Raw genomic sequence first — 22994 nt, 5'->3', positions numbered from 1 at the left:
CCTGGTGGATTGTGGGCGAGGATCGCTTGCAAGGCCAAAACCCAACTTATAAAGCAATCCATTAAGCTGAATCACTGACATTCCACCTTTACAGATTTTTATCCCAGGTACTATTTGTACCTTCAGCAACAACTGCAAAGGGTACCGGACCAAATTTCCACCCTGGAGTGATTTCATAATTAATGGGGGGGGGGGCAAAATATATTGGTGTAGGCCAATTTTGGCATCAATGGACCTATCTATGTTGATTTATAAATCCTGACACTTTATTTTCATTGGGGCAGGACTTAAAAACCTCAACCAGGGTCACAGCTGAGCCCTGCTATATTAAGGACAGAACAGTCCATTCTTCAAAGACTTTCCACTCTGCTTAAAGACAATAACTCTAGCACGGAGTAGGAGAGAAAGGAGGAGAAAGGACAGAAGGGAACTGAGCAGCATTTTCTGAGCATCTGAATGATTCGGTATATGAAATGTTTTGCCTTGTACATTGGAGGAAATCAGGAGTTATCCCACTGAAGTCTGAATTACACAGAGGTTAAAAAGGCATAGGAGGAAAGTCAGACTATTCTCCTCTCTTCTTAGCTTTTATGTCACCCCATGCCTACGAAATTAGATGAAAGTGCTGGTTTCCTTGACAGTGAGCAACAGAACAATTCAGTGGCACAACATGTTAACAACAGGCATTCAGTTACCATAGCAACCAAAGATCTCAAGTGTGATGTGGGAACATTTTGGGGCATCTCCAGAAAGAGCCTCACATGGCAATCCTGCCAGAGGTAACTCTCCTCGAGCTTGTCCCAGGAATAATCCTGCTAAAAGGACATGTTCCGTCTTGCTTTTGAGACTGGAATCAGCTAAGCGTCAGCCGAGGAGCAAAGTATTCTGGAGGGATAATTTGTCTGACACAGACTCATTGCCTGTCTCTGGATAAACCACACAGGACTTCAGCAGTGGATTTATGGGCCAAAAGACTGAATATCTGAGGCACAAATTTAGTTGCTCCAGGCTTGAAACAGGATCGTGGTACTTACAGGAAGCATTTGGGCTCAAGGGAGCGGTTGGGGGCCTGAATGAGCCTAGAAATCTAGACAGTGAGTGGGAAACCACGTTAAACCCAAGCATGGAGCGGAATGCCACAAAGACAGCCGAAAAGAAATGCTGCGTATGTGTCTCTGGATTCCCACCATCAGGCCCTCAAGAGATGCCCCTGAAGAAAAGCAGAGTTACTCCTTTACACCCAGCTGCAAGAGGAGACAGGGTGATACACCAGCTTTAAGCTTAGCGATTAGGACGATCTCCAGAATCGGAGACTCATGAGAGGCTCAACCCCATGTCTCCCATCACTCTTAAGTACTGTAATCAGCAGGCTGGAAGGGTGGGACAAACCTGTCATCATCTCCTCTGCTGCCGCTGTCTGTCCATGGAGAAGATGCCAAGATCCAGACAGGATCCCCTGTATCCTTTGGCTGTAACTTTTAGTCACCACTTCCAGAGATCCCCATTATTAAAATGGAGACCATGGTTTAGCCTCTTTCTGACTGTCCTGCCTATTTTGATTGTACACGCTTTGGGACAGAGACCGTTCCATGTATTATGTTTGTACAGCACCTGCCGTAATGAGCTCTGCTCTTGGTGGGGGCTCCACAAGCTACTGAAGTACAAATAATTAATCACAGGAATAATTATGTTACAATGCACCCAATATGAATTCTACTCCTCTGTACTGTCACGCACAATAATACACATTAAAAAGCCCTAGTGTTTAATTAGCAGGCTGCAGCCTTTTATAATATTTGATCCTTTTTTCAGATCTACACAGACATATATTTAGAGCCATAGAATACATCACTGACAACATTTTTCTTTTCTTTTCTTTCTTTTTTTTTTTTTGTAATTTATTGCAATGTAGGAAACGACATTGAATTCTTTCTGTGTTTATACACTTTTTGGAACTGTCAACAAGAAATATCACATCACAATTTTTATCCTTTTTTTTTTACTAAAATTGTTTCAGAAAATAGGCACTACAGGTGATATTTATATGTTGCTGTGAAAGCAGTACTGTGAGAGAATTACTGATCTTATAAATTCGCCATTCTTAACGATATCAAATTATAGAGTTTTGATAGTTAAGATGATCCCAAACATTATCTCCAAAAGTCAAAGCTCTCATAACACAAGCAAATTCATTAAAATAAGATGATAAATATGTCTATAAGCATTAGCTATGCAAAGAGGTTAGCAGGTGCAGCCACCCCCTAATTCATCTCTTTATCAACAAACTTTAAAAAGTTGCTTTTCTTTCCAAATTGTGAGATTGCAAGGAAAGCCAGTGAACTGCACAGAGCGAGAAGCTGCATTCGTAAACAGGAGCAATTTCAGACTCTCCTTTGGCTTTTTAAGGTCTTTGAATGCAAAGCAATGCCAGCTGCTCAAATTACAGAATGCCACCCCTACGGGGTGCCCAAATCTTTATGGACTGATTCTGCAGGCGGACGATTAACACCCCTTGGGGTTGTCGGCTTTTTTTTAGCCCCTAATACAACGTCGAGGCAGTGGCATAAGCAGAGGCTATTTATTGATCCCGATCGGACAGGAAAGCCCCGTGCCCCCGAGCCCGCAGTATCCGCCGGGGTTCTTGCTGAGGTACTGCTGATGGTAATCTTCGGCGTAATAGAACTCCGGAGCCTCCCGGATTTCTGTTGTGATGGTACCAAAACCGCCCTCCGTCAATACCTGTCAAGAAACGACACGGAAATCCATTAGTGGTTTGTTGGCTTCTCTGCTGATGGATGACGTTAGGTTTCCTCTCAGGAGGAACCACAGCCGTCTCGAAGCACTTGGACCGCAGTTGCAGCACAGTCCTGAAAGCCCTTTATCTTTAGTCTCACTTTATTTTATCAGGAGACACTGTGGGGATCAGAGTATGCACGGGTGAGAAGAGGCAGTGCAGCGTCCTGCTTTAAGGTCCATTTGTTTAATTTGCTGTGGTCTTACATTCATTTTCTCCTCTTTATTAACCACTTCAGGCAGGGATGTGGTGCCATCACCAAAAGTGGAAAACAGATGTGAAAGCCAACAGAACGCACTTTGGTCTCGCCTGGCTGACGGCCTTGCAGGGGTCTAAGAACTTCATTTGGTGGGTGCCTCAGCTTTGATACGTGCTATCAGCTCCAAATTTCCTAATGCCAAGTAGTTCTGCGCAAAATCTCAGCCCTGCTGATGTGAATGGGCATTAAGAACTTCTGGGCTCTTTCTGCAGAATCACTGGAATCCCTTTCTTCAAAATGCATAGTTCTGTCATGACCAGAAAGGTATTTTTAAGGCAAATTATGGCTCATTTCTGAAAGAAGATTTGCCAATCCATCGGCCAACAGCAATAATCACCTTCTAGGAGAAGAAGGAATGTGGGTGGGGATTTTAAATTACATTTCAACTTCTTTCTGAAATTCCCTAAATGAACTTGAAATGCCTCAAAGGTTTCTGACAGAGGAAACTTTCCTTATTTATATGATTTACCATAAAATTTTACCTATAAATTTCTTCTTTCCTAAGGAAACAGGTAAGCACCAACGTTTTGGATCTAATTCTCATCTTAGTGGGGACATAACCTGTGCTCACTGAAGTCTGTGCTAACCTAACAAGCACTTTAATGGTGTCAGACTAGAGGTGTTTACTGTTGTAAAGTATACTTGTAAAGCACGGGACATAAACAGAATTGCATTGCTATCAGCCAGACTTGACAGCAAGATCAACTGTAAGAACAAAGGGTTAGCATTTAAGATTGCCAGACAAATATGCGTTGTCTCATCATACTGACAAAAAAATAAAAGGAAAACATCAAATAGAATCACAAAAACAGAGCTGGAAGGACCTGTAATGAGTCATCTAGGCTAACATCTTTCATGACGAGAGGACTAACGATAGCCACATTACTCCCAGCAGACATTAGTTGGACTCTTCCTGGAAGATTTCCAGAGATGAAGATCCTCCAGTTCTCTCAAGTAGTCCATTCCAATATTCATCATCCTGTTAGAGACTTCTTTTTTTCCCTAAAGCCCAAACCTACTACTTACACTTAAGGCCACTATTTTTGTCCTACTCATCATGGATGTGGAAAGGAAATTATTCCCTTCCTCTTTGCAACAGTCTTCTACATCCTTGGTGGTTGGGTAGAGAGAAGGATGACATGTAAGGGAAATACACTGTCTTGCCTCTAGGCATAAGCCAACACCTAAAGATTGGAAAGTGATTATTTGGGACAAGAGCCTAGAGATCACTGGAACGGGGTTTCCTAGATCCTGCTTCAGTGCAGCTGAGTACTGACCACAGCCAGAGATCAGATGCTGGACTAGATGGAGAACTGATTTATTCTGGTAATTTCACTATCTGGGGGATATATTTTGCTGTATTCGGTCTGCAGTCAGGGAAAAAGTAACAGATTCATACAAAACCCGAGACTGATCTGTCTGTGGAGCTCCCGAGTTCCTCATCAGAGACCTAAATTCTCAGTGTAGATTAGGAAGATGCTGACAAGCTAATTCATTCTGAGATCCTGTGTTTCAACACGGAGGGGTAAAACGGGCAATTTCACAGGAACCTGGCCTTGTTTTCTCAAGTAAAATCACTTAACAGTGTTTTTAATCCACAGGACGGATTTTGTCCCAAGGGAATCAGATTATTTGCCTGTCAGATGTATGAGTGAAGACAATAAAACCCATGAAGGTAGGTATCACAACAGGTTTGTAACAACAAAAGCAAAAAGACATCAACTCAACTGCTTTTAGAAAGCAGCATTTCTCTTACTTTCTAACATTTCTAGCAAGCAAAAGCACTTTTTAAATTATCTTCACTGCAGAAAGATGGTACAAGCTCTGTCATCATGGGCATTAGTCATTTACTTGCTGCTGTAAACATATGTAAAACTGGCTTCCCCCCTTGTCTGAGTCATGGGGATGCTGCTGGGGGGATGGTTATTTTTCTACTGTGCAAAACAGTGTTTGTTACAGATTTTTACCTGGGACTCTTCCATCATTGGCCTAATTTCGTCGGTTAGAAAATCCATTCTGTTCAATAACATACCACAAGAGGGCATAAACATCATTTCTCCCTTCCAGAATTACTAGCAGGTTATTAAAACATTGCAAGCTGAATAAAGCAGAAGCCCAAGACAACTCATTATATTGCACTTTGGTCATTAGCAAAAGATACCAGCACTGTTGTCAGAAGCAGCAGGAACCCCAGGCTCCGACACTCTGCCAAACACTACCTTGAATGTTTTGATTTTAAACGGGAAAATATTTTCCTCGCACTGACTGTGTCAATGCAAAGATAAAAACATCACTGGGAAAGATGATGAAGTTCGTGATGCGCTGGCTCCGGCAGGTGTAAATCAGCCCACTCTGATTGATTTCCTGCCGCCAAGGCAGATATAATTTGATGATAATCCTGTTCTAGCAGACTTTTTAGTCCTTGCTGTCACACAATTCCCGAGCCATCCAACGTGAGCTCCCATTACGAGGCTGCAGCCAAAAGGGCTCCTGCAGCCTTTGAATGCAGAAACAGGATGGACCAAATTAGGGAGAGTGCAGTTAACCCTCGAGATCTTCTACGCAGTGCAGGGATTTTTTAAGGTACTATTGGACCTTTTTCATGCAAATATTCTGCTGTAATTCAAATAGGATGAATTAATTCAAGGGAATTCTGCGGCTTTTGTTATGCCAGAGATCTTACTTGAAGATTACAATGATCCTTTAACTGACTATAATCTGTCCCCAAAAAACCTGCCAGGTTCTCCTGGAGAGCAGCCCAAACCAAACCAGAAGCCAAATCCTGCCTAGCTGAAGAGGACAGAGGACTTAGCCATCTCCGTACGTCAGGATGGAGGCTGGAGCAGGAATATGATGGAGCCAGCCGGGGGATCATCCTCAGCACTGCTACATTTTAATTCTATATTTACTATTGGCATGCTAAAGATTTTGTTTGATAAGTTTCTTAATCTATTATGGACTGTGAAATCTTTTTCCTCTTGTTTGCTTTAAGCTTGTTGCCTGACCATTTTATTAATTCCTTTGTTGTGAAAAATAATTCCTTATTCACTTTTTCCTCAGCAATCCTGATTTTACACCTCTACCTTTACCCTGCTCATTCATTTCTTTTGCAAGCTTCGCTGGCTTAAGCTGTTTAGACTCCCCACTTCATAACTTAGGTCAGCCTTCTCACCCTTTTCTGCATCTTTTCTAGTTCTATTTTACCATTTCATTGAGATGGGGTGACTGGAATTGCACTCAGTATTCAAGATCGCCATGGATTTATTCAGTGGTGTACTTACATTTTCTCTTTTATTCTCCATCTCTTCCCTAGCAATTCTTAACATCCCACTTGCCTTTCTGCCCTCTGCTGAGCACTGAGCAGACGTTTTCAAAGAACCATCTGCAATGACGCCAGGACCTCTTTCATGGGCTAATTTAAACCCTGTCATTGTGTCTGTACTTGACTTTTATTGACATGGAATTTCATCAACTATTTTATTGCCCAGACATTTGATATTGTCAGATTCTTCTGCAACTTTTTGCAGTCAGGTCTACTTTTGCTTACCTCAAATAACTCTATACCATTAGCAGATTTTGGCACACCACTACCAACTGACTCTCTTTTCCAACTCTTATGAGTGTATTGAACAGCACAGGTTTCTAAGAGAGATAGTAAGTAATGTCCCTTCATTGTGAAAACTGCAGTTATTTGTATCATTTATTTCCTATCTATAACCAGTTATTCATTCATTTCCTCTTATTCCATGGCAGCTGGCTCCCCCCTCTACCCACCCGTTCTCTTCAAAGAACTATATTCACAAGACATGAGTCTCCTCTGCTGAAGTCACATTGACTCTTCTCTGAAACGCTGTGTTCATACGTGTGCCTATTACCTTCTGGTAGCTTCATCAATCTGCAGTGTAAAATGTCAGCCTTACTGGTCTATAATTCTGCTGGACCATCTTGGAGCTTTTATAAGTCCAGATGGAGCCCACCTTTCATTGCTCTGGTAGCAGGGCCAATTTAAAGCACAGCTTACCCACCATATCAGTCGGCACGCAATTTCCTACGCAAGTTCTTTCCAAACCTGTAGCCAAACACCACCTAATTCCACCGACCTGCTGCTATTCATTTCCCTGATTTGCTCTAGACCCCTTCTACTGTAGCTTGAACTTGAGACAGCTCCTTAAAATCATAATCATGACCTGGTGTGGGAACTTCCCAAATTCCTCCATTCTGAACACAGACACAAGGAATTTTGTAGCTTTCTGCTATGGTCTTACCTGTTTCAAGTCCTCCTTGGACAGCTCAAGATTTACAGCAGCTTTGTCTCAAGAACAGATTGCAACTGAGTTCAGCTACACTAAGGGGAATATTGGGTGCACTTATACTAGTGATTTAGTGAACAGGAGGGGTTCTTTTTGATGCAGGCTTGCTTTGTATATTCGGACTCATGCAGCACATATTGGCTAGAAGCAATTTCCCACCTGGTGGAAGCAAGGCTGGAGATGTGCACTTGGGCATCGCCTAGGGCAGTCCACTTGGGCACTGCGGATGTAGGGCCATGCAACAGTGCTGCACACATGAACAGTGTGTGCCTAGGAGCAGCAACTGGCACAAGCATCGCTGTCAGTGGAGACATGGTTTTGGACGCACAGGCTTGGAACCACAATGGATTGCAGCAAATCAAAGCTTGGTCTTTCCCACTTTACGCCATATCAGTTGGTTATACAGCTATATGTCACTCAAACCAGTGCCACCAGCTTCGCCTCAACTACAGTGAGGGGATCCCATGACACGCAAACACAGTTAGAAAGACAGCAAGGGACATCCTACTCATTTAACAGAGACCATAACATCTTACTGATGTTCTTGCTTTGGAACTCGATGGCCTTGCATTGGGTCACCGGGACACAGCGCAGTCAGCGTGTTAATGAAATCAGTTTGTCTCCCTGGGCAGCAATTCACATGTCCAGTTATGCTAGATGATATGAAATGCTGTCCTCAGCAAGGGAGACTATATGGTAGACTGCCAAGGAAGAAGCCAAACCACTCTAACCGAAGGGTTGGTCTTCAGTCACTCCCGAGCAACTGCATTTAGCACGCAACATTTCTGCACCTTGATTTGCTACTGCCCTCTGAACCGACAATAATTGCTGCTTCAGCTTTTTGTAGCCAGATGATTATACTGAGCCAAAGGATGTCAAAATATTTAATCATTTGACAGTACAGCGTTGCAACAACACATTCAAGGTGTTTGGCTCCTTGTTTATATTCAGGTGGAAGTAGCTAATATTTGTAAAGTGCCTTAAGAATTCAGAATGAACTCTACATGAAAAGCATGTTTCCCTTGTAGCTTCAAATAATTTAAGGAATAGATTGGAAGCCACTTACACTTTGATATGCTGAGCTGAAAATGCATCACTCCTGGAAGTTTGGAGGAGGGGCTGAACCCACTTAGAAATTTGACAGAAAAAGCTTTAAAATTGGTTTTGTTAAATGAAACCATTTAATTTTCTGAGCAGAGGCATTAGTAAAGTAGTGGAGTATTAATTGGTTTCAAGCATTTTGTGGCTTTTAATAAAAACAGCATCATCCTGTGTTTGATTCAATATGCACTTTAAAAGCAAGCTTACTGCCTGTACTCAGGCCACGGCGATGATCCAGCTTCTCTCGTGTCTTAGTGAGTTATTCCAAGCTACTGTATTTCCAATGGACCCTCTAATGTCACCGATGCTGAAAATACTGCAGACTGTCTTGACACCTACGACAGCTTGTGCTTCTGTGTCATCATTCATCCTTGATGCAAAACTGTACGGAAAGCAATCTCACAATGCCGAGTGCTCCAGCAAAAAGCACCTTCTTAAAATCTCTAGGGCTATCCATTTACTATACTGGCTACTCAAAATTTTGTATCATCAGCAGCAACACTGAAATTCAGTTCTCCTCTTTCCAAGAGTTAAAGGAGCTGCTTTATTTCAGGAGAAAGCCTACAAGAATTTGTTGCACAGACGCAATCCTCTGTAGGATGGGAGTACATGTACCTAGTAGATACATAATTACTGTGGTATTTTCTACTGGAAAACAAACTAACTGACTTTGCCAAGTTTTTGGATTAGTTGCTGGCAGATTTGGGAACAGAAATTCAGCAGTACAGGCTCACTTGTATCGAGGACCAGCTACCCCTGTTTTGGGCCAGCAGAACTTACATAATGGGTAGCATGAGGCATTAAACGTGCAATTAAAAAACAATGTTTTATTTTCTGTCTTTCAGGTGCTAAGTGTCACTTAGATATACTTCTTCAGTAAGTCAAGACAGCCTGCTCTGCAGTATAACATCCTACCAGTATATTATTTTAAATAGCTTCCTTTGTGCTGCCTTCGGTAGGCTGGAGTGCTGCACTGGTAAACACTCTACTGATATCTAGCTAATATTAAAATTCAGCCCGCTGTGATAGGGCCCAGTCTTTCCTATGACACTTACTAATGCGGTTTTTCCAATCTAATTGATGTCAGTGACCTGTGCAGAGCCCTGGAATGGGTTGAAATCCTGTCTAGCTGGTAAAAATCTGCATTCACATCCATGCAGGTGACCTCCTTTTAGAAATCACATCATGTGTTTCTCCACAGCAAGCCAGGCAGGCAGAGCAATCCTGCCAGGGAAAACACGGCCGCGGTGATTGGCAAGTGCTGAAGTCTAACCCCAACTACCATACAGAGCGGCTGCATGAACCTGGGCAAGGTATTCGCATCCTTCTGTTTCCATTTACTTCTCTGCACAGCGGATGGGGTAATATTGATATATTTGATAGGTGTTGCAAGAATTGATTAGCTAATGTTTGCACAGGGCTTTGGAATGATACATAATTAGCTAATGCTTGCACAGGGTTTTGGAGTGCTATATAATTTCTAAGCATTATTAATATCCTTGCAGGGAATCTATCTAGTCTCAGACCTCGCTTTGCAGTGTGCCTCTTGCAAATCAGGTATGATTGAAACTGGGGACTATCGAATTATGCTGGTGCAAATTCAGCGTCCTCCGTGAGTGTGGGCATATGCATCTAAGGGTAGAAATGGCTCCACTGACTTTATGACTGGCTTTGGTATTTGTTGCGATAGAAATCAAGCTGCTATGTGACTATATTATAAATCTAAAGACATAATCATCCTACAGGGACCATACCTAACCTGGTCAAAGAAGAGAAATGCAGTTACACAGGCCTATTGTAATCATTTATAGGAGTGTATTCTTCCAGTGCAGCACATGGAAAATGCAAATAAGAAAGAAACACAATAGGTACTTAAAAGATGATGGTGCAAAGTGCTCAGCTGAAGAATCTTCATTCTAATGTATAAGTCTGCAAAACTGGTTTTGACAGAGCTGTGAGCCTGCTAACAAAAAGCCACATACACAGCAGAGCACGTCATCTGAATCTAGTAAATTGAACCCAGCGAGACACTTCATGAGCCTTAGGGGAAAGTTGCATGTATATACAGTCTGTTCTGTTGGTTTTAAGATCTGCTTTCTCTGAAATGCTTTTCTCCTAAATACTTAGCTTGAAGGAGGCTGTTTGGTCACTCATTCCCACCACAGGGAAAAGAATTGCTGGGCTCGGATACAAATCAGACCTGCCAAGGTAAATCGCAGTTGGCCAATAGCCTGGATGTTAACACATCTGACGCCCCGAGTGGCTACGCTCAGAGGGTCTACGAGGGATCAGGGGTGCAGTTAGTCTGATACTTCCCAGTATTTTATATCTGAGTACACTTCCTCGTTGCCCACAACAATCAGCCATGCCAGCTGAAATGGCAGATTTATGTAGACAGACTTCTTTGCGCCCTCTAGCAATGGGAAAAAATCAACACTGAATCTGTCCTAAATCGTCCTAAACCGAACTGACAGTGAAATAAAGTCTGTGATTCTACTTCTTCCTGTTGGAAACTGATCCTATGAACATGCATGCAAAGAGAGTTGTATCCTGCGCTTCCTTATATCAGTCTAATTCTGGATTCAAAGTTCTTGCTCCAGATACAGATTGGTATAGCAGGATCAACTTGACCCACAATCTTTACAAGCCTGACCTCCAGAATAGAGCTTTCTCAACACCCACCCTGCCTTCTCTTGAGGGAAGAAAGATGAAAGAAAAGAACGGCACCAGGGGGCATTTAGGAGATATAGGAAGATAACATTAGCAAAGATAAAAGGCATCTTGCTCAACCAGCATCCGGGAACTAATTAGGTGTTGAAGGAGCCATTGAGAGAGATGGAAATTCTGTTTGTCTAGCCAATTTTAACGCAGCCAAACAGCCTTTTACTGTACATCCTGCATGGATAATTTATGATGGCTAAGAAAAGATATGCCCTGTTTTGACTTTCAGTGAACTAAAGCTAAAATCTATTCCGCGGTTTGAGACAGCAGACTGTTCTTCACTAATAACTCATCCATTACTCTCATATTCCTGAAATGAAACATGGCCAGCTCCAAACTGAGATGGGGTCACTAACATCAACCTCCTTCTCTACATGAAGCAACGAAGCTTAGTGCAGAGTTTTCCAAGCTCATGTGAACCAGAGCTGGTATATCCACGTGGCACAGTCCTGAACAATGTTGAGAAGCCAGCTCAGGTCCAAAAGCAGTGAAACGCTAAGTCCAGGAAAATCCACGCTCTCTCTGAACAGAGCAAAATATGCCATATACAAATGCTGTGATTACATGACTTTATCGCTTTCATTAGCTTGGTCACCTCTGGCCCAAGATTCATTGCAAAGTGCAGCACATCCTGTGTGATACAAGGTAAGACACATGACTTGCCTGTGTATGTATCCTTCGTAATAAATGGAAGTCACTCCAATTATTTTTAATTCAGGGGAGTTGCAATGTAGAAGTATGAATGGTAAAGGGCTCAGTTCAGATCTAATGTTACATTGACATCATTTTTTTTTTTTTTGCTGGAGTCAACACTGGTTTATATCAAGTATTTCTCCCACAATATAGAGGCATGACAGCTTCTCAAGAAAAAAGCATGAATTTTTAGCAAGAATAAACAATTCACTTTCCCCTAAAGTCATCCCAAAAAATCCAGAAATGACTTCTGCTGTAAGTGGGGGGAAAAAACTTTCAAACAGACAGACACCAAGCATGAACATTTTCTTCTGAAATTGTAAAGACTGGTGTATTGTAATACCTGAAAGTAGTTCCATATAATGGGAATTGTTGGGCAACCTGTCATCTCTGCCACTTTTCATGTCTCTAATAACTTCTCTTTCTCTGATTAGCCTCTCATGACCATTAATGCACCATGCTAACCCATCTCTTCCTTGAAAACCTGGGAGATTACGTGGACTGTGTTGTCTACCCTCTTTAGAAAAGGTGGTTGTCTTTGTAGCGAAAACTCTGAGTCTAAGTTCTAGAGCAGCAGGTCGGTCACCTGGCTCAGCTCACACTGTCCTATGACTTTAGGCAAAACAAGCACTTCCAGTTTCTTTCTCTGCATCTGTTTAAAATGGCATTGACGTTGCTTGTCATTTTTATTCCAGCTCTGCAGGGCGCTCGCTGTTTCCTGCTACAAGCATGTGCGCATCACTTGGCACAACGAGGAACCTGATCAAAGTTGCAGGCTCCAGTTGCCACAGTTAACACAAATATAACAAAAATTATCGTACAATATGCCTTACAGATTCTAGGTCAGCAGAGGCCACAGGCAGGCGAAACTCTGGCCATACAGAAGTAGGCTCCTGTATCCTGCAGAATAGGATTTTTTGTGATATTGTTAGTACAACCAAGCTTTCAGACTGCCACAGGAGGATATTCTAGAGTTGAGAACCACTTACCCAAAATGCTTACCAGTAGACTCACCTACTAAACTAGATGTTGTCACCATTGAAGTCTTTCTCAATCTCAATTTCAGATTTTTTTATACAAGGAAAGACTCTTCTCAGATGGGTCCAACCCAGACCTGAAACTTCTAGTAATTTACAGTCAAACGATCTGTCTTGGCCACGGATTTCAACCGTCATCATCTGTCCCGAACACACACACCTAAACTGAGTTTCTGATTAAATCCTCTTGTGCTGGATGTTAAATGTTCCACCCAAATGAATGGATCCATCAGATATCTCTTCTGTGCTCAAATATAGCAGAAGGGGATAGCAAGAAGGAAAGAGGCCACTGGTCTCTGGGAGAAGAAAAAATCAACACCATGCTATTCAGGTTTTCTGGAAAAGTAAGATTTCATCTATACTACCCATACAGGGCAGGACTGTATGCAGTAAGTGTCTAAAACTGCCTGGAGAGTCTGTCCTTCTCTTTCTCATGGAGATGAACAGAGAAGAGGAGAAGGGAGCCTTGGCTACACTCCCCCAGGCATCGGCAAGCAGAGAGGAGATGGATTGAGCTCGAGATTCACGTGCACATGACTCTCAGTCTGGTCCGCTGCATGTCAAATAAAATGTAAAGCTGAGGTCTTCTCCCACTGTGAAAAAGTGAGGGGGACATTCTCAGGGGCAGCAGTGTGTCGGATCAGTCAGATGGATCAGTTCAGCTCCAGTTTTGCCAAATTTCCAACAGAACTTCCCATTCTGGCTTGAAATGGAAACTGTGCACTTTCTAAATTGCGTGTGTTGTCAAACAGCCGCTGCATTTCCAGCCTGGGACAACTGACCTCTCTGTAGGACAAAATTTGGAGCAATTTTTCTGGATTTTCATCTGCGTAACAGATCACAGAGAGGTCCACCACTTTAAAGCAATTCAATCCGTCAGGAAGACAAATTGCTTCTGTTATCAAATATATGCATAATTACCACTAAAATTATATTTGAAATGGTAACCAGAGAATACAATTTTATCCCACACCAAGCGCTGAGAAGTCAAGAGAAAAAGAACAGAGCACATTTTAATCAGAAGATAAGTCATTTTCCAGCTACTATAAATAGAAGGGGCTGGAAGAATGCATCCAATAAGCAGAAGAAAGTGTTAGGAGAGTAAAATTCCACAGTGTTTTGGCTTTGGACTTCAGAAGGTAGTGAGTATAAGATAGTGTGAAATACAAAGAAGCCTTTGTTGTTTACATCTGAAGTTTAAAAGTGGCACAGTGTGAATAAACAAAGGATGTTCCATGAAACATTGCATCCGTGATATACTCTCTCAGTTTGAGCTCCAGAAACTGCGTGTAAATAGAGGCATTGCCTTCTTGTTTGAGAAAAGAAGGAGGTAAACTTTCAAGCTTGCCTTCCAGAAAACCTCATTTTCCCAGATCTTTAGGGTTTTGATAGGCTTTTAAGTGGTAGTAAACACTCAAGCTTAATAAGACTAAGATCTGGATTGTTTAGCATTGGCTTTCAGGTTGGTTAAGCTTCTTACTAAGGATAATTGTACACATGCTTTTGGAAACCTGAATTAGCTACTTGCTGTCTTTGCATGAAAAAGTTTTACTCTCAAGTGCTTGGATGACGTCAAGCAATTTATTTTTAATGCAGACATGAAAATACTGTACTGCCATGATAGGTCCACAAGTAACTGATTATTTTACAGGAAGATGTATTAGGATGGCAGGATGTTTTGATAAGGACAGAATCTAAAGATATATAGGGCATTGATACAGCTAGATACTAGATGTTTAATATTGAGCAGTTACATAGCATCAAATGTGATTCAAGTTAGGTACCTATATATGTACATGCCATTAAATCCAAAGATCCTCAAATACTTGACAAACTATGGATCAAATCTGAGTTTATTTCAGAACATTCTTACCTATTACTCTAGTATAGATAGATGGCAATTTTTGAAGAAGCTCAACAAAAATGTTATGGTCTGAGTTTGCTCTGTATGAGATCTACACTGGATCCAGCAGATAAAATCACCATCGAATAAGCACACATGGTTCTTATAATTTCCATACAGGTAGGTCTGGTTTTGCTTTTTTGATGCTCACATCAACTCATTCTAGAGCAGAAGGCAGAATAATGCTGTTAGTTACACACTCGATTTCTACAGCGGTGATTCCTGTGTACTCCAATGGAGGTTCAGATCCCCCTTCTAAAAACACAGATTAAGGGCTCACAGATTAAAGGATCACAGATAATTCAGTTGCAAAAACACAAACTCACGACAAACATGAAAAAGTGGTACTCCATCTGAGGCAGCCCAGGGCATCAGAGACATGCTCATGGAGTTGGCAAATTTGACAAAAGAGGGGACCCCCCCACCCCTGTAGAGCTGCATCTGAAGGCCAGAAGATGCCTCTCCAGGGCAACCCCAGTGGCACCTTGACACCTGCATTTAGGCAACAGAACCGAAGCCCAGGAGTCAGCCCATGTCCCAAAACAGACAAAAGTGGTAAAGCGTTAGGGGAAGCAGGCATAGCTGGAGTGAAATAGAAGTTGGTGACGTGCTAAACCCAGTGTCATTCACTGCATTGCCTTGCTGGGGCCATATCTAGACATATATTCCTCTGAAATCTGCTTCACACAAGCTGTCTAGGAAGATTAAACAACTGATGAGCTATTAGCTCTGTTGCACATGACAAAATAAGATGAATTTGGTAAAAAATTCCTGCAGATGCTTATTTCTCACTTTTACCATAGATTATTATTGGATAAATAATCCAATCTCTGTAATCCCTACCCATCTACTGTCTCTTTAGCGAAGATTTTGGGACGGATTGTGGAATTTAGACTTAGTTTACATAGTGAGTTCTTTCACCAAAGACAACTGCAAAGATCTGAGTTATTTTTTAAGCATTGATATCCACTTTTCTTCTTGAGTGAGTACCCTCGAAAGCAGATGGCTTCTGCCTACAAGCCCACAAACTGAAAGAACAAAGTCAAACTTTGGATGCTATCTAGAAAAGTAGAAATATGACCTGCACCATTTGCAAAGCAAGTTTATTTCAACACTCCAAGCTTTGCCTATGCATATTTATTTAATACAATTATTTTCCTTCTACAACAAGTTTGAAAACTGGTTACTCATGCCTGCAGCAAAGATCTTTTACCAGAAGAGGAAAAAAATCCATGTGGCAAAAATACCAGCTGCAAAACCAGCGTAGTTATTTGTTTTATGCCCTCTGGCAGCTGCCAGAAATGCTGAGAGTAAAGCATGTGGGGAAGGGGGAAAACAAAAAACCTTCATAGGGAAACACGGCAAATCCTTACAGACTCAGCTCCCTCACACACCAGCTTAGACTGAGCTTCCCCTGCGTTGCTGTGGTCGAACAGCTTCTGATCGCCGTGAAGAGCAGCATTTTACAAGGAACCTAGTGAGAGCTATTTTCTAATTCCACATGCTTTTGATGAGCTGTAGATTTCCTTCCCAAACTACAGCGATTTCCCGTTATAGAGATGCACCTTAGAATTACAGAAGAATAGCAGTGAAGGAGACCTGAGCTTGCCTAGCTCATCCACCCACCCGTGCTCTACCCCTCCTTCCTGCTCGAGTTTACATACAAACTGCTCTCATACCTGCACTTAGCATTTCTCACCACAAACATAATCCACAGAACAGGCTTGGATGTCTGAATGAAAGCAGATGAGCTTCACAGTCAACAAGTTAATTTGTCAGCTAGCTTAGAAAATACTAGCCCATCTTAGCCTTCAGGGTCAAATTCCACTCGTCGTATAAACCTACTAGCATCAATGAAGTGCCTTTATGCTGCGGGAAAAGAGGTTCGAATTTGGCCATTAGTATAACAAAATTCCAAACTGTGGGCTGGAGAGGAAGCAAAGAAAATGCCGGGAATGCACTTTACATTTGAGAGAGAACCTGGCATTTGCAACACATCATCTCCCTGCCAGCTAGAGAACAGCAGCGACTTGGCAGCGGTTTGATAGCCAGATGTCATCCTCATCTGGTTGTCTTGGCTCAGGCTGCTTGTTTGAAATGAACAGCAAAACAGAGCGAGTATGGGGTCTTCCTGGTGCTCGCTGCCGACAAGAAATAGGACTAGGAAAGGTCTTTTGGGTGATGCCTTAGTCCTCCAAATCTGGCACTGCTTCACGCCGTTTTGCTGAATTTACAGCCCTCGTCGGACAAAACCTGGAGGATGGAGGCAGAGTTAACAGGCCAGGAGCAAAACAGGAAATAAGAATTAGCTTGACAGCTGTCTCTCTTCGGGTGATGAACACAGAGCAAATGATCTCCCCGCGCACTTGCCCCAGGCAGCGCTGAGCACATCGAGGCACTCGGAGCCCCGGGTGCGTTTCGTGGTCATCAGATGCTGCCGTTGCATTTCTCTGTTCCAACGTATCGCTATGCCTTTCATCCACCGTTCATTTTTAGTCGGGTGTTATATTTGCAGGGAAGCATAATTTGCTTTCTGCATTTCGGTTATATTATCCTGAACAGTGGCAAGGAGAAAAACGCCAGGGCAGTCCATGTCTAAAACCTGCTGCATCTCTAGTTCATTGTTATGCTATTACAGATGCCCTGATAAATATGGAGGTATGCAGTCAAATCTTACCTATTCCTCCTAGCACACGCTCCTTTAGACACAGTAGAGGAGCTGAATGAATGGGTAAATGTTTGCCAGGGTTCTGATGTGGCAGTTAAGCCATAAATGCCTTTAGACCCAGGCAACAAGAGAGGAAAGTGCATAGCACGCTAGCTAAGACCCCCACGACTGACCTTATATCAGAAGGAGAATTACTTTGCAACTGCAAGCCTGATAGCGCGTGTGTATGTTTGTATACACATCAATATGTGTGATAAGAAGGCTGCTTTGTGGCAAAACCTGCCAACAAACCCATTTTTTGTTGCCATCTGCTACGAGGAGAGCAAGCACCTGTTAGGAGCAGCTGCTTGAATGCAGAATGGAGGTAAGAGAAAAATCAGTTTCATTTTGGAGTTGGCCTGCCACAGGTAGCACATGGCTCTCCCCATCAAGGATGCCAAGTGGTCCTTTTTAAGCTTGTCCTAATTAGGCAGCGGCTAGTGCTATGAAATCTCGAAACTGTTCATTTAGGTTATTACGGGGAGTAGAGAGAAGCGATGGTGCCCCCCTCCCGGCTCCCCCAGCACCGTCCCAGTGCCCTTCCTCCAGAGAAAAAACACCCCCCTTTTGCTCTTTAAGTCCTTCTCAGTGTGACTCATTTGAGGGTTTTAGCAGAAGGGACTGAAGCACGTGCTGTGACCAAGGTTATATGCACCAACCGATGCCAGCCCTGCCAAGCTGTCACTTCTCCAGGGAAAGGAATGGAGGAGCCACCACTTAGGCATCTCAAACCGCACGGGGCAGATGCGTTAAAGGGTTTCTTGTATTCTTCCAAGTGATATATCCAAGACCACAAGTCAGCATGGCCTCTGCCACCATGCCTGACAGCATGGATGGTTTCAGCTCTGCTCCCCTTAGTCCGTTCCTACAGTATCTGTATCTCCACTGAAGGAATAAGCTCATTTAATTTGTTCTTTTCCGATCTCCTGAGCATGGAGCATTTCATCAGATCTTCTTCAGCTGGTGAATATAACATTTGTGCTTCCACAGCTGAGCTCAGCTCACCTTACTCAAAGTGGCCAGCATCCCCGTGCATGAAAGGGGCTTTGGTCTTAAAAATCAAGAAGCCTGCAGGGGATTTTCATGATCCCCTTTATCACACTGTACTCAGTCTAATAATCATTGGGAAGGTATAAATAGCATTGTAAGGAGCTATTATCTACACCTAGGTAACAGCAAGAGGAGGAAAACGGATGGGTTTCCTTCGCACAGGGAAGATTTGCAATAGGTACTGATATTTAGGGGTTCCTTGTGGCACAAGTCTGTCCAAATGTCTTCCTTTTCCCTTGCCTTGCCTTGCCTTGCCTTGCCTTCCTTTCCCTTCCCTTCCCTTCCCTTCTTTTCTTCCTTCTTCTTTTCGCTGCTTCCCTAATGCTCTTTTCGAGTCTCCACTTCTTTTCTCCCCAGCCCCTTTTTCCTACCTCCCTTTCCTCTGATTTGCCTTGCAAAACCATCCTGTCCTATGAGGATGATAAATATTTGGCTCACAGAGCATATTTATAAATAGCACGTCCAACTCATTCAATATCAGAGACGGATATTTTCTTAAATGGCGGCAAAGAACCGTTCTGAGTGCCACGGCGCGCTCAAAGGTGAAAACATAGAAGCTAATGCACCAACGCAGACGCTGTGCTCAGAAACAAGGGATATCCCCAAAGTGTTTTCGAGGCTCCAGCCTCAATTGCCCATTATCTCTACAGTCTGCATTACAGTTCAGCTGGATCAAAATTCCTGATGCTAATCCCCAAGCAAGAAAACACCCACCCAGCCTGGGTCACGGAAACCAGAGCGAATACGCAAGGCTGGCAGAGAAATAACATCTCTTCTGTCTGCAAAGGAGTAAATATGATCGTGATGCAGTGAAACAAACACAAAACCACACAAAGCCATCCCACAGAGTCACTTCTCCAAGCAAAGCTGCCCTTTAAATTGTGTGTTTCATAACTAATACCTTTGGTCAAGCAATTTTTTTTTTTCTTAATGCAGACTTATATCTGTAAGCACATCTGTAAGCATATAGATTTATGCCTCCTGGGACATGCCTAATGGGTTCTGAATTCACTCTGGCTCGTTTCTTTGTAAAGCTTTGGCTCTACTGTGGGAGAACTGAATAGGGTCTTTCACTGATGGATGTTTTTTCATTTCGAATTTAAATGTACAAACTGAGATTGTGGGTTATTATTGCCATGAGAAACAACAACAGAGGAGGCAAGAGCCATAGATCAGGGATTCAGTGCCACAAAACCATTCAAGGACTGGATGAGCTAATTAATGCTACCCTCTGCCCTCTAAATTAGTCATATATTTACTTAAGTGCTTCTGCTCACCACTAGCTGAACGGTGGTGATGCAAGAGCACACAGCTGTCCTAGCTGCTTTTAGGCAATAAAGCAGTTTGCTAGCAAGGTACATCTCATTCGGTTTTGCAGGCTGTGATCCACCACTGGATTTGGGCTGGGGGTGAGGAGAGCAGGATGTCAAACAGCTCATCCTCTGCTCTGGGTGAGCTACACCACGTGGAAGAGACTGGGACGAAGCCATTAGAAAGAGGTGCCCTGGTCAGGGAGCAGAAGTCAAAGGTGTCAACGCCCGGGGCCGAGAGCACCATATCAGGAATGCTTTCCTCTATGTCCAGCTAAAGAAACATGGGCTGAATTTGTCCTCAAAAGCAGCCCAGAAGTCAGTGGACTTCTACCACAAAGAAAACCTGCTTGATGCACACCGAAATATTAAAATATTAATATTTTGCATGTTTTTTTCAACAACCACACGCACTCAGAGGAAGAACTGTCATGACTGGGAACAGCTCAGTCATTGAAACAATCTGGTGAGCAGTCCTAACTCCACTGCCTTCTTCAAAAAATTCCAGCCGACCAAAAGAAAGAAAAAAAAAGCCTTGTTCATGCTGTTACAGTTTAGGAACTGCTGGCATCTCTGCCTCGGAAAGGAAGAGGAGCAGAGAGCTGACTGCTCAGCAGCTGAGAACGTGTGTGCTGGAAGCAGCACGCCTGAGCAGATGGCGAAATGATTACTGCCAGTAAATGTTAGAGTCCTCTCTCTTTTTTTTTTTTTAAAAACTCAGATTCTGAACAACAGGGGAAAAATAATTACAAAGAATACATGAAAGCGGCTTGATTTCCTTTCTTTTTCTTTTCTGAAAGCCTGTGCATCTTGTTCCTTTCTAATACCTAACGCTGGAAAAGTTAACGTTCACTGCGTTTGCTAGATTAAAATCTAGCAACAAGTGCTTTGTTCTGGCGAGTTTAACACTGCTGTTGTTTTTCAAGCTGTTTGTTCGCTGGGAAATAAGGAGGTGCAGGATCATTTGCTCTATCTACAGGACCTTAAAAATGAAATACGGGAAGAAGGAGAAAGAATGTAGCTGTATACACTGTAGGCAGCAGGTCAACCTTTAAACCAGCTCAGTGATGGGCTGTGAAAAGTATCTTGGGACTGGGCTGAGCAATGAGAACTATGCTCGGACGATGCCTCTCCTTCACATCATCAGGTGATTTTTGTGTCCCTCCCTGCCTTGGACCCTCTCCTTGTCCCCACGTCCTTGCCCGGACTCCCCCAGCCACCTTCCCAGCTCTGCAACCTCCAGGACCAGCCTTTCTGCCTGGGAGATGGGGGCATCCTCGCTGCAGGCCCTGGTCCCTCTCCGACACGACTGAGCTGCCCTGAACAACTCTCAACCACACCAGCTCCCTCCCAGCCCTTGTTCCCCCACCTCCTTGCTTCAACCTGCCGCTTTTCTTTCCCCAGAATTTGACTTCTTTCATTATCAAGCAGCTTATTGCTCCTCATCGCCCAGGTACCAGCAAGGCTTCCTTTAAAACCCCAGGAGAAACCAGCTCCCCAACTTGCCACGAGCAAACAGGAGCTGTGACGGCGAGGAGCATCCCTGCTCCTTAAGCAGCAGTGCAAAGCAAGCTGCGGCGACGGGGCACGCGCAGCCGGATCAGCACGACATTTACCCCGCATCGTCTTTTGAAGATTGCAGCTCTTAAATACTGTGACATCTCTCCCAAAATGTGTGGGATTTGGGGGGAAAAATGCTGATAAATTGGGAAATGCTAGGGAAAGTTCCACAGGGAGATCAAAAAGCAGAACATGCGCAAAAGACACCCCCTTACCGAATTTCAGCTCTCTGCTCTGCAGCACGGAGGTACCAAAGCTCCTCATGGACAGGCTGGTAGAAGTATTTTAGTATTAAAAACAACATGTTTTTCTCCAGCTTCATTCTCTGAACAATTTTGGCTGGCTCTTTAAAAATATCGTGTCTTGGCGTGGAAAATTTTACACCCCCCCCGCCCCCCCAAATTAATGCTTGGTAAAGTGTCAAGCAACTGAGAAACTCCTGGCAGGAACTGTCAGACATCCTTAAATTGGGATCATCCAGCTACACCTGAAAGATTGAGGCTGGAAGTAACTTCCTGTCTTTCATCTGTTCACTGAGACTTCCCTGGGTCTTTCTGACAATTTTCTGCTATCAAATCTCAGAAAAAAAATGTGCTGAAAGTCAGAGGTTCTAAAATTTGGGGTTCTTGTGATGTGATGTCAACAACTAAAACACGTCCACCAGTTATAAAACCTGTCCTTTGGGATGATCTAGATAGAAGAATGGTCAAAATCTGACACATTCTCAAAGATTATTAGCAGCCATTAAAGTCTTCTTTGAAAGTCAGGCCTGATTTTTCAAGGTCAAGCCTTAACAGTGGTGAAAGAATAAGATTTTAATTTCAGTTGTAATAATTTTGAGGCTTTGAAGGGATATTTTCAATTACAATCACAGCTCTTATCCCTTGACGGTTCCCAAGAAAGAAAAGAGAGGAGTAATTGAAATGTTGCATCTTCATTCAAAGACTCCACCACTTACCAAACAAAAATAAAATGAAGGGCGCCAAGAAAGTGGACGATTACGTGAACACTTCTCTCCTTGAGATGCACCACTTGTATCAAGGACATACGCCTTCAATAACGACAACAGCACCATTTGTCTTTGCAATTTAACTGAATTCAGAGCTCGCTACTTAAATGCTTACTTAAATAGTAATAACACAAATGGAGACTGACAGACGCTGGTCCTTGTAGTTAGGCGATACTAGCTTCTGAGATCAAAGGCTGAGCATTTTCGCTGGGTAATAATGAATAACATTACAACGTATTGTACCGAAAAGCAAATAATCCTGTATGTGAAAACACCCTGTACCCACACAGTGTGAACCCGGCTTTCTCTTTCTTACGTACTGTATCACTGTGATTTGAACAAAAACACTTGTGACACTTGTGAGATAGCACTTCACATTAAGTAACTAGGGAACAGGACAGCAGGGTTTTTTTTTTCATTTGTTATTTCAGCTAACTGAGGACGTTTGGGTTTAAGACAAACAGCACAAAACCAGATGACACGGCAGCAGTTTAAATAGTTTAAGTGCATATCTGAAGTACCTGAGCATTTCTTAGCTGG

At 42.9% G+C, this 22994-nt stretch overlaps 1 protein-coding gene across 2 annotated transcripts in view; it reads right to left on the bottom strand.

Moving 5' to 3' along the window:
• Positions 1 to 1764: 1764 nt before the first annotated feature.
• The window catches only part of MSRA (methionine sulfoxide reductase A), a 276740-nt gene continuing 255510 nt past the window's right edge, over positions 1765 to 22994 (bottom strand). For both annotated transcript variants that reach the window (XM_026102001.2, XM_064508280.1), the window contains one exon: positions 1765 to 2739. In XM_026102001.2, coding sequence (XP_025957786.2) covers positions 2575 to 2739 — 165 coding nt within the window. In that variant the 3' untranslated portion in view covers positions 1765 to 2574. The remainder of the gene's footprint in view (positions 2740 to 22994) is intronic.

The sequence above is a fragment of the Dromaius novaehollandiae genome, chromosome 3 (genome assembly GCF_036370855.1).
Source record: "Dromaius novaehollandiae isolate bDroNov1 chromosome 3, bDroNov1.hap1, whole genome shotgun sequence".
Taxonomy (NCBI): domain Eukaryota; kingdom Metazoa; phylum Chordata; class Aves; order Casuariiformes; family Dromaiidae; genus Dromaius; species Dromaius novaehollandiae.
Note: the sequence above shows the minus strand (reverse complement) of the source record. Positions and strands in the feature narration are given on the sequence as shown.